General features: G+C 40.5%; 1 protein-coding gene across 2 annotated transcripts in view; it reads left to right on the forward strand.

Annotated features, from left to right (window-relative positions):
* The window catches only part of LOC112160257 (aryl hydrocarbon receptor nuclear translocator-like protein 2), a 25,969-nt gene extending 16,790 nt beyond the window's left edge, over positions 1-9,179 (forward strand). The window contains exons 10-17 of one of the 2 annotated variants that reach the window (XM_024294668.2): positions 355-592; positions 949-1,055; positions 1,895-2,045; positions 2,128-2,180; positions 2,267-2,375; positions 3,551-3,668; positions 3,742-3,835; positions 5,915-9,179. In XM_024294668.2, the coding sequence (XP_024150436.1) occupies positions 355-592; positions 949-1,055; positions 1,895-2,045; positions 2,128-2,180; positions 2,267-2,375; positions 3,551-3,668; positions 3,742-3,835; positions 5,915-6,072 (1,028 nt within the window). In that variant the 3' untranslated portion in view covers positions 6,073-9,179. Of the gene's footprint in view, positions 1-354; positions 593-948; positions 1,056-1,894; positions 2,046-2,127; positions 2,181-2,263; positions 2,376-3,550; positions 3,669-3,741; positions 3,836-5,914 lie in introns of both variants that reach the window. The other variant, XM_024294667.2, reaches the window with a different exon arrangement.
* Positions 9,180-11,731: the final 2,552 nt, after the last annotated feature.

Here is an 11,731-nt window from a genome sequence, read left to right on the forward strand (position 1 = left end):
TTCTGACCATTATTTCTTATGAATATAACATTTTGACAAAATTGTGGTGAGGTTAATTATATATGCTTCACTTGAGTGGAAAATCAATAATCAATCTATAAAATTAGAGATCAATCTAACACATAGAGCTGAAGTCACATAAAGCTAGCTTGATGCTAACGTATAATGGGATTCCCCCTAGGACGGCTAATGCTAACGCTCGGTTGACCTTAACATACAAACTTTTACAATACAAACTTAAGAGAAATCTGTTTTTTTCCACTGAAAAACTGAGTTCATGGCTTTGAAGGATCCACTTTGACAGCTTCCCTGTGAATCAGCTGTTTACTTCCACCCGCCGTCTTGTGTTCGCAGACGGTTACAGATACTGCACGCTGCACTGCACCGGATACATGCGCAGCTGGCCCAGCAGCCAGCTGGACCCGGAGGGCGACGCCGTCGACAAGGACACCTCCAGCATGAGTTGCCTGGTGACCATGTGCCGCCTCCACTCCCACGTGTCCTACCAGGTCCCCAAAGACGTCAAAGTCCGAGCCACAGAGTTTGTTACCCGCTGTGCAATCGACGGCAAGTTCACTTTTGTAGATCAGCAGTGAGTTTCCAGTTTCTTCGCATCTTTGCATATTTTAGTGGCCGACACAGTTCTGCTGAGAAAGGAATGGCAGAGGCGTGCTGGAGAGCAGGACCAGCAGGAGCTTGACTGTCAGTGCAGATAATTCTTTCTGTCTTTGCCGTTGTTTCTCAGACGAAGCTGTGCACCTTGATGGCATCATGAAATGCTCTTCTCATTTTTTGGAAAGTAATTACACACCTTTGTACATACGTGGCGGGAAGCACTTCTTCCCAGACTAACGAGTTTGTTCCCTGCAGCAGAGCAAAGCTGACACGTCTCAGCAGACAGAGAACTTCTGGAGCAGCTGAACTTTCTCTGTGCTCTTCTGTCCCCAGAGCCACTACGGTTATCGGCTATCTGCCTCAGGAGGTTCTCGGCACATCCTGCTACGAATACTTCCATCAGGACGACCTGCAGCACCTGGCAGCCAAACACAGACAAGGTGATGGAGAACACCATCTTCTAGGCCAGGGGTGTCAAACTCAATCGCACAGGGGGCCAAGACCCCAAACACACCTCAGGTCACGAGCAGGACAAGCATTTATTGAACACTCTAAATATAAATCTTCAAAACTTTAAAACCGTAACTTTTAACATAATTATGAACTAGATACATACAATTTACTGGAATGATGCTAGTGTGAATGCTGTAAGCTGAATTTGGCAGCTGAAGATTCATTCATTCATTCATCTACTTGGTCGCTTCTTCCCTTTTGGGGTCGCGGGGGTAACGGAGCCCATCCCGGCTACTGATGGGAAAAGGCAGGGTTCACCCTGGACAGGTTGCCAGTCTGTCACAGGCAGCTGAAGATGCTAAAATTAATAGCTGAAAACGCTGAAGCCGGTAGCCAGCTAAAATATTAGCTAAATGCCAAAATTAGCTTAAAAAACAAAAAAACGAAAAAAACTTGGTTAGCTAAAACAACTAGCATGTAGCTGAAAACATAAATAAACTCCAAAATACCCTAAAAAACTACAAAAAAGCCTAAATTAGCCAAAAAAGCTAGCATGTAGCTGAAATATTACCTACACTCAAAAATGGCCTAAAAAACTGAAAAATAAAGCTAAATTAGCCAGAACATCTAACATTTAGCGGAAATATTAGCTAAACTCCAAGATGGCCTATAAAATCCGGGCCAGATCCGGCCCTCCAGGCCTTGACTTTAACAGGTGTTTTAGGGTGCATTCAGACCGGGAAAGTTCAACAAAAATTCTGAATGCACCCTCAATCAGCAGATGAATTTCTTTCCACCCCGATTCTAACTGTGGAATCTCCTGCAGTTCTTCGAAGCAAAGAGAAGATCGAGACGCAGAGCTACAAGTTCAAGACTAAATACGGATCCTACATTTCCCTCCAAAGTCAGTGGTTTACCTTCACCAACCCGTGGACCAAAGAAGTGGAATTTATTGTGTCTTTAAACAGGGTTGTCCCGTAAGTATCACTTCATTACTCCACTGGAAAAGTCTACATTTGAGGTACAGGATGAAGCTCAGCTCCTCGTTTCCACCACCAGGGGGCCCGGTCACACCAAGGATGAGGAGGCGGGAGCTTCAAAAGCACTTCATGGTAAAAATGACCAGCACATTTAAGCAGATCTGAACCAGCTTTCTAAATGTTTATAGTCAATAAAATATTTTATGTTTTCACAGAAGACACCAAGCCGCTTAGTGACATCCCCGGCCTCTCCGACAGCGTCGGCACCATGATTTACGCAGGAAGCATCGGGACGCAAATCGCTAACGAGCTCATCGACACCTATAGGTACAAACTGGTTCAGCATTCACTAAATTACATGTGAAAGTCAAGGCCCAGGAGCCGGATCCGGCCCTCTGAGTAATTCTATCCGGCCCTCCAGATCATTTTATTTGATTGTTATTAATGATCCGATGTTATCTTGCGCTCATTTCTAACTTGTATAATTTTGACAAAATATATTTTTATGGAGAGTAAAATATTGAAAGTTGTTTATGGTTTAAGTTGATTTATTCTGGAATAATATTCCTGCATTTTTATTATTTATAATTATGGTAAGAAGTTACAGTTTTGCATTTAAAAAATGGGCCTTCTGCTAATTTTATGGACTGTTTTTCTGTTTACTAACATTTTTTAGGCTGTTTTGGAGTTTAGCTAATGTTTCAGCTACACATTAGCTGTTTCAGCTAATTTAGGCTTTTCTCAATTTTTTAGGCTATTTTGAAGTTTAGCTATTTTCCAGCTACATATTAGCTGTTATGGCTAAACTACATTTTTATTTTTATTTTTAGCTGGCTGTCATTTTCAGCACTTTTATTAATTAATTTCATGCTTCACAGGTTGATTCTAAATCATCCCCTGGAGTGAGTATGGTGACCTCTCCAGGGTCTTCCCTCAACAGTAGCCAGGATAGGCTCCAGCAACCCATGATTCTGAAAGGGATACAATTGAAGATGGATAGATTGGTCTTTAAAGGCATTTAGAAGTCGTTAAAGATCCATTATGGAGGGTTTGGTTCAGCGTCCTTTTTTCAGTCTGTTTATGCCCTTTCAAACCCAGCCCTAAAAATTAAGAAATTTAGGTAGGAAATAACCTCTGTGTTCTTATTTATTTCTTTTAAGCTTAAGCTACAGCTTCAGCTTCGATCAAATTCATATTCTGCCTTCTTTTTATCTTTGTCAGTATCATTCATTTCTTCACATAAGTGAAGTTTTAAAATGTTTCCAGGTATCCCTCAAGGTTCAGTCCTTGTTCCACTACTCTTTAGTTATGACACAAATCCCCTGATGACGTACAACCTCCTATGACACATTTACAGATGTCAAACCTAAACTACAGTAAATGTACATTCACACACAGAATACATTTTTTATTTTGCCATTTTGTGCAGTTCTTTGTTCCATGATTGTAGAGAAGAAGAGTCTTCATGAGGATAAACTGTAGCTGTTGTCCATTTTTCTCAGAGCAAACTCGTCTCCATCAAGTGGGTCTTCAAGTCCTTTCGGCCCCGCGCTGGAGAAATGTCCGCAGGCCAGCAAGAGCGCCAGTGAGCCGTCGGAGACCAAAGCACTTCCTGTTCAGGTCTGTTCCAGTGTGAAACAGAAGCCAGGATCTGTCTTTTGTGTGTTGTAACGTACGCAGGGGCTCGTTTCAGGCGAGAAGAGACGAGGAAGCGGGCAGCTCTTCACAGTCTCAGTCGGGCTCCAGGACAGATGAAAGTGTGAGCGGTGCGGCATCAGAGAGCACAGGTGAGTCTAACAGAACCTCCCAGAACCACTCAGACATCCCTAATAAACATGAATCAACCTGAGCTCTGATAAAATCAAAACGTTCATAAATATGTTGTTCTGCTTTGGGCAGATCCCATCAGTGAATGGTCTTCCTCTATCTTCCCTGTCTTCTGCATCCCGTACTCCAGAGGTTCTTTAAGGTTTTTGTAGTGGAGGGCCAACTTAAGAACTCAACATTACACTGAGGGACAATTTTGGTGGAAAAAAATTGAAAAAACTTTAATTACCAAGTGATATTTGTACAGTTGATAGAGAAATATCATCAATGTTGGTCAACATCAGACCTGCATGATGTTTATGTGAGCTACTTTCAGCTTTCTACACCAGTGTTGTGCCAAAGTACGTTCCCCTTCTAGAATTTGTTTCCCCGCTTTCTGGCATCGTTGATTTGTTTCATATCACTCATATTTTGTCTCAAAAAAAGGTGGATGATTACAATAGTCTTTATTCTGAGGATGGGGAGTTTATTGTCATCTTTGCATATTTTTCCACATATTCTACATAAAACAACAACATTTTTTGTGTCAAAAATCACCTTTGTTTGGCTAGTTTAGGATAAGAAATGTGATTTATGAAAGTGACTTTGTTATGAAAGCATGTAACAATGATTCTGGCAGGCTGGATCAGCTACGACCCAACAGAATCTGTTCTCCCTCTGGTTGTTACATGTGGAATATGTGGGAAAAATGCTCAAAACACTCAGGTATGGTTTATTGAAGCTACAAAAACTCTTGCAATGGCCCAGGGGTCACACTTTGAGAACCAGCTACATCCATCCTCGTCATGATTCTAATTTTTGTTCTTAATTTGTCTACCATATTTTATGGAGTATAAGTCGCAAGAGCAAAAATATCAAATAAGAAGAAAACCATATATAAGTCATTCTGGAGTATAAGTCGCAGCCGTGGCTAGACTATGGAGAAAAAACACGACTTATACTCCGGAAAAACTTTCTTGTCTTTCATTTATTCTGAATCACTCTGAGGGAGTTTTAAGACGCTATATAAATAAAGCTCAGTGCATTCATTCAAATATAAGCAGCTCTATTTATTTTCTTAAATCTCTGCCTTTTAACAGCATCCTCCAGTGGTAATTTAAAGAACTGCTGCTTTATGTTTTGAATATATTTATATTAATCTGATCCAGTTCACATACTGTAAATGTATCAGTGAAATAATAATAAGATTGTTTATATCATACAATGTTACATGGATTCTCAAACAGAGAAGCTCCAACGCTTGTTCTGCTTCTCCTGGAGGACGTTTCAGTTTGGCCACTAGGTGGCGATGGCGCTATAGCATTATAGCTATTCCAGAAGAAGAAAATATGAGCAAAAAAATGCTTTAGACCACAAATTGTTACTTTAACAAATATTACCTTAAAAGAGTTTGTAAAATTATTCTAAAGATGTTAATGTAGTCAGCAATGTATGTGTTAGCATTAGCCATCCTATGAGAAATCCCATTATACATTAGCATCAAGCTAGCAAACTTTAGCTTTATGGGTTAGATCAATCTCTACTTTTACTGATCAATTATTGATCTATTAAGCTTATATTGATTCAGATTGATTAACTGATTTGATCAATGCAGCCCAAGTTAGTACCGAAGGATTTAATGCAGACACAGCTTGGCCACACAGACCAGATTTACCACCGAGTCTTCAATTGTATTGTTTCGGTCCAAAATAACAAAGCAATCCTGGATTTCTTTAAACTTTTTTTCTATTTTATGCATTGAAGGTGTTTTTATTAACCCTTTAACACCAGAGCTCCAGTTTTTATGTTCTTTGGTTTACTGTAATTTTTTAGTTGTGAGCACGATCAATTCCGCACCTCACGCCGCTTTTCTCCTTCAAAGTAACGTTGAGTGTGTAAACGGTTGAGAAGTTACAGTACAGTAAAGAATTTAGTGTTTAAGCGTTGAAGGAGGTCAGTTTTAAACAGATTCAAAACATTTCTGTTTCTCTTTTGGGTTCTAGTGGAGACCTTTTTTCTGGGTTTCTGGGAGATTCATGCTAACTTTCTCTGGATTTCAGGCGAGACCTCCCAGCTGGACCTGGAGATCATGGGGGTTTCGGGGCTGAGCAGCTTCAGCAGCGACGAGGCAGCCATGGCGGTCATCATGAGCCTGCTGGAGACGGACGTGAACATGGGTCAATCGGGGGACTTTGACGACCTTCACTGGCCTTTTTAGAGGGAGCTCAGCCCTCCTCTTTTGTGCCGTTTTACATGTTGCCATTTGGTGAGAACTTCACAGTTCAGTCAATCGTCTGAAGTCTTACCTGACCTTGCACCGCTGAACAATCATTAGACTCGCGCCAAAAGGACGCAACTTTTCATACTTGATGACCGCTGGGAAGAAGCTGATTGGAACTTTGGAGTCTCCCCTGATGGTCGCCTGGTTCTTGCTTGAAGGAAGGCGAGGTTAAAGTGCCCCAGTAGCCTGTGGTGACCCAGTGTCTTCCTCTGAGACATTATCTGAACGCGTCCTGCAGCAGAACGATGCATCTGCTCTGCTGGCCTTGGTGACCACGATCAGACTGCCACGTGCACTGCTGCTAGAGAAACTCCTCGACTTTCCCACGTCCTCGATGACTGTCATGTGTTTTAATGCAAACTCTGATTGTATGTTCTAAGCTCTTATTTTGGAGAGGATCCCCCTTGAACAAACTTCAAAGTTAAACAGAAACCCAGACGAGCAACATTTAAGATCCAACCCCACCACTCCACGTATGAGCTGTAAAGGGTTGGTGGGTCATGTAGGTGTCTTGTAAATTTATTTAAAGATTTTTAAACACCCTTTACCCACCTTAGGCTGAACAGTGCAGCCTCCAGTGCTAGACAGTCTAGCTCAGGGATCTGCAACTTTAAACTCTAACAGATTCAGTGTTTTAACGTCCAAAACTCAGCAAGAAAAGATCACTGTTTAGTAAAAGTAAAATTACTAAAATTTATGGTTATATCATCCATCCATCTTCTTAACCCGAAGAATCTCTTTGGAGCATATCCTGGCTACTGTTATGTGAGGGTTGCTGGAGCCTATCCTGGCTACTGTTATGTGAGGGTTGCAGGGTCATTTATAACATAACTTTTACAGATTTACAATTATTGAATTATGACAGGATTATGTTTTTCTACAAATAAAAACTCCACTCTGTGTCCTTAGCATTTTTACTCAGTTGGTATTTTCTATCATTGGAAAAAAAATGTTAAAACAAATCTAAACATGTATGAAAAGATAACAAGAAATTAGCCAAAACTATAACACATTTAATCAAATAGTTTGTATTTTAATTTTCAAAGAGTCACAACGGAGAGATAAAAGATCCGCTCGTCTCTCTGGAGCTGCAGGTTGCAGACCGCGGGGCTAGCTTGTGGTGGATGAGGATCCGGTAGTCTGACGGTGCATTCACTCTGACCATATCTGGGATTAACTGTAGTCCACCTATGAATCCTTATGAGGTGTGCTGGCAGTGTGAGTGCACAAAGGGAGTGAGGATAACAGAGAAAAGTAAATCCACGCCACCACAAGCTGGAAGAAGTCTGAAAGGCAGGCGTCCTCACCGGTTTTGCTCCTTCCTGGTTCCAGCTTGTTTTAGATAAAATGACCTCCAAATAAACAGTTTTTATTTCTGTAAGGTCATCTAGATGCACGAGATACCTTCATCCCCCGCTTGAGCTTGCCTGACTTTTCTGGAATCAAGCACTTGAAGAAAAACTGACATAGAAACCAGTTATTCTTGATTTAGCACAGAGAGCTCCTAAGGTCAAAAACTACACATGTATGCTTCACTTTAGGAACGTTTCTGATCAAATACACGGAGAGTTTTATCTTTTCAATACATAAGAAAATAAATCCAATGTCCAAAAAGACAACCACTTAACCTGTAGTGGTCTTTGGCCTTTTGAGCTTTTATTCTACTTTCCATTTTGGGTTTAGGGGCAATACATGATATCCATCTTTTTACTATAACTCCAGGTGATTTTTGAAACAGATATGCACACGAGTGCCACCATAAACCTGGAATTGTTCAAAAACTCAGTTGTGAGTCATTTTTCTACTGCACAAATCAATTGAGATCAAACAGTTTTTATGTGATCTAACAAAGGTAAAACGTGTAGAGACAAAACAATCCAACAACACCGGGTCAAAAACAGTTTAAAAAATCTAAAAAACAGGCTATGCTCCAAATAACTATATGTAATGTTCAAAGGATCTATTCAAAGACTATCACAATCATGTGTGGTAACTCTTTTGAAAGTTTGACGTCAGATTTGGAATAAAAACTGACGATGGGATCGCTGTCATTCCTACGTCTACTACTATGGGTTAAGTTTCTGTATCAGAGACAATAATTCCACAGACTTAAACATATCAGTTAGACTCTTCTTTGACAAAAAAAAAAAAACAAAACAAAAAAAAACCCTTTTTAGCATCAAACTGGAGGAAATAGTTGTAGAGAAAACAGGCGAGAGGATTTAGCCTAAAAACTTCCAATTTGACGACCTTTAGAAGTGGGAATGTTCATAGTTGGAGTGTTGTGGTTCTCTGGTGATGGAGATCCATCACAAAGAGATGTGGCTGTCCTGCTACACCGGTTCCAGTGTTTTCTGGATCAGGTTCACCCCTGCTGAACAGGTTGTTTGCCATGAAGATGATGTTATAAACCCAAACGCCATAACCCCAAGTTTTATCAGATGTCTGAACTACAGAGTGGGTAAAAAAGAAATTCACCAAGAAATTGTCCCGTGGTTTATAGCCCTGAATTCTTGTAGTCGGATGTAGTCTGAGCTGCGCGTGGATTTAACAGTCCGGCTCTGAAACAGCACTCCAGAACCATCAGCGGTTCTTTGACTCTCAAAATATCATGTGACTGACTTGCCTCGTACAAATGTTACTTCTGACAAAGGTTCTGTTGTAAATCATCAGTTCTGATGCTCTTTGCTGTCGCCATCTGTGCCGTTTGAAAACGGAACGCGGCGCTTTCGGATCACGGCCCGCTTTCAAGAGACTAAATGTGCTTGTTTGTTTGTGAAAACTCGTCAAACGTCTGCTGTATCTAGGAATGGAAGTCCATGTAAACGACGGTAAAATAGTTTGTTTCTTAAACTGTCAAATGTTTTTTTTCTATAAAAGTTAGACTCCAAAATTAGAATTCAGGAAAGATATTCTTGTACAGAAGTGACTAAAATGCTGACTGTGGTGCTTCGTCAAACTAGTTTTTGTACAGCTTTTGCAAAACTGTTTATCAATGAAGTGGAGTCCACACAAACGCAATACCGAATAAAGTTTTATACAAATATTGCCTAATGGAGTTCTTCTAAGGATAAACTGAGCCAGCTCAAATGTTCAGCTGCATACAGTTCTTGTATCAGAATTCATATTTTCGTTACACAAATAAATAATTTTGTCGGTGGGAGGACCAAGACCCAAGAGAGGTTCAAAGTTTTTGCAATTTATACTCAGGAACAATTTGTTATTTTGAAACCATAAACAGGCTCATATTATCATTACTTTAACACTAACAACCACTAGAGGGCACTGTAGGGGTGTGTATTAGTATTTGTACGCACAACAACGCAGAAGAAGTCCAAAACAAATGAGAGAATCTGATTTATCCTCCTAAACTTTAAAAATTAAACCTGGTTGAACTTTAATCAACCAGAGACTCGGATTTGGTTGTGACTGATGAATAGCATCCCTTTTGATTCATTGAAGCGCCAACCATTTGAAAATTGATCATGAAGGGGAAATGAATAGTTGCGGTTTGTGCCAGACTGAAATTCAGAATAGGGCTGTGGAAGAAAAAGCTTGGAGCAAGAGTCACCAGGTTTGTACCACGACGTTTCACACCAAACCTCTTCCAACTGTAGGTGGCGTACAAACGCTAGTAAACAGTAGAAAATGAAACAGAAGAAGAAGCCCCTCCCTGTTCATCCATTGTGAACACCATCAGCTAAATACATGGACTTGAATGTGTGAACAAAGCTTTAGAGTAAACATAAATAAACTTCATGTAAAAAGTTTTGAAATTTGAATTTGTTAGATTGTACTTTGGTGGTAAAATTGATTCTTAGCAGTAATTGATTTCTCCAGCAGTTAGACCATTTTACTACATTCTACATCTTCTCACATCATCCTTTGCTATTGAAACCATGTTTAGGGGCAGTGGAGCCACGTTTTTCCACTACATGAGCTCATTTGATTTCTGTCTTCTTGCTAAGACAACAGGATTGTTTAGCCTTGGAGAGATAGAAAAACGGTCCAATAAGTAGACCAAACTTTGGGAAGAGCTTTGATAATTCAAACACGATACACGTCTCATTGTCCATGGCCTTATTCCAGTAGAATTTGTATAAGACCAGGGGAAATATCACCAGGATGGGCAGGTAGGACATCACTGCAGGTATCACCACACCCATCACATTTTCCACTGCCCTCCTCTTTAAGGGCGGCGAGCTCTGGCCTTGGTTTCCACCTTTGATCAGGGCGGAGCTCTGGCCCTGGAGCGACCAGATCATGGCTCCGAGGCAGGCCAGCATCAAGACAAAGAGGACACAGATGATGACGGTCACAGGGACCATCATGAGAACCATGTTGTCCAACAAACCTGCAAAGTTCAACAAAGATACCAAGAAATTAGGTTTAAAATACCCCAGGCAGAGACAAAGCTCTCTTAATGACGGGTTCATACAATCATTTAATCAGATTTAACCATTTGTGTCATGTTTGATTCAAGCATTTTTTAAACTCATATCTCATTAACATGATCCAAACAGTTCTTAAAAACCTTAACCCTCGTGCTCTCTTATGGGGTCCAGATGACCCCACCCTTACAGTGATGTTTGATTCCTCCAATGACAAAAGTGGTCAGGATTTGATGTCTGCCGCGGATGAAAAATCCTTGGAAAAAAAAGTTCACTGCGCTGTCTTTTGAGGTCTAGATCACCTCACTTTTAATGTGAACATGCCTAGGATAGCACTTGTTATCTTTTCAGCCCTGTAGTTCATCAATCATTCCACTAGGGGCAGAAGAAGGGAAATTAACAATCATTTCAAAACGGCTGCTTCCATGAAATTCTAAAAACATTTTTGATGGGAAAGTTTTTGCTTATTTATTAAACTTTTAAGAGAATCCAATCTATTCTTACTCATTTTTTTATTAATTTTTGCTGTACTGAAATAAAGTTACATGTGATTGGTTCTTTATAGTTCCGTTACATCATATTAAATATATATATATATTAACTGTATATACATATATATACACCCCGCGTATTATTCATGGTATCACATATATGTACATTTTTTCGGTCACTTGTGTCTTCCAGTTTGTCATAAAAACTTCAACACTGAATGAATGAAATTCGCCTGAAGGAGGTGCTTACCGCTCCACACCGCGGAGCATGGAGGGGGAGTGCGGACAGGCACTCCCCAACAGGAGCACCTCCTTCTCTCTCCATACCCCTGCATGAAGAAACGGCATCTGCTGACTCAGAAGTGGCCGAAAAAAATCCTGATATGCTATAAAAGAGTATCAGGGGGGACAATTATTATATAAAGCAACTGTTTATTAGTTGATGAAGGAGTAAAGACGCATTCCAGGTTTTAAGACACAGAGAGACAGAGTGACTCGCCTCATCAGCGTCATATAGTCACTGATGTTCAGTCTTTTGCTCTGAGCTAAAAAAAAGAAAAAACTCTTCATATTTGGCAATAATCCAGTGTCTTGGAATGATGGACATTCTTCAGCCGCGGGGAGTAGAGGGTGAAACGGTGACGGGGGGTTTTCCGTATTCACTGATTCTGCGTATTTGGGGACGTCTGGTCCCTAACCTCCGCGAATGGGGGG

Source organism: Oryzias melastigma, linkage group LG23 (assembly GCF_002922805.2).
Source record: "Oryzias melastigma strain HK-1 linkage group LG23, ASM292280v2, whole genome shotgun sequence".
NCBI lineage: Eukaryota > Metazoa > Chordata > Actinopteri > Beloniformes > Adrianichthyidae > Oryzias > Oryzias melastigma.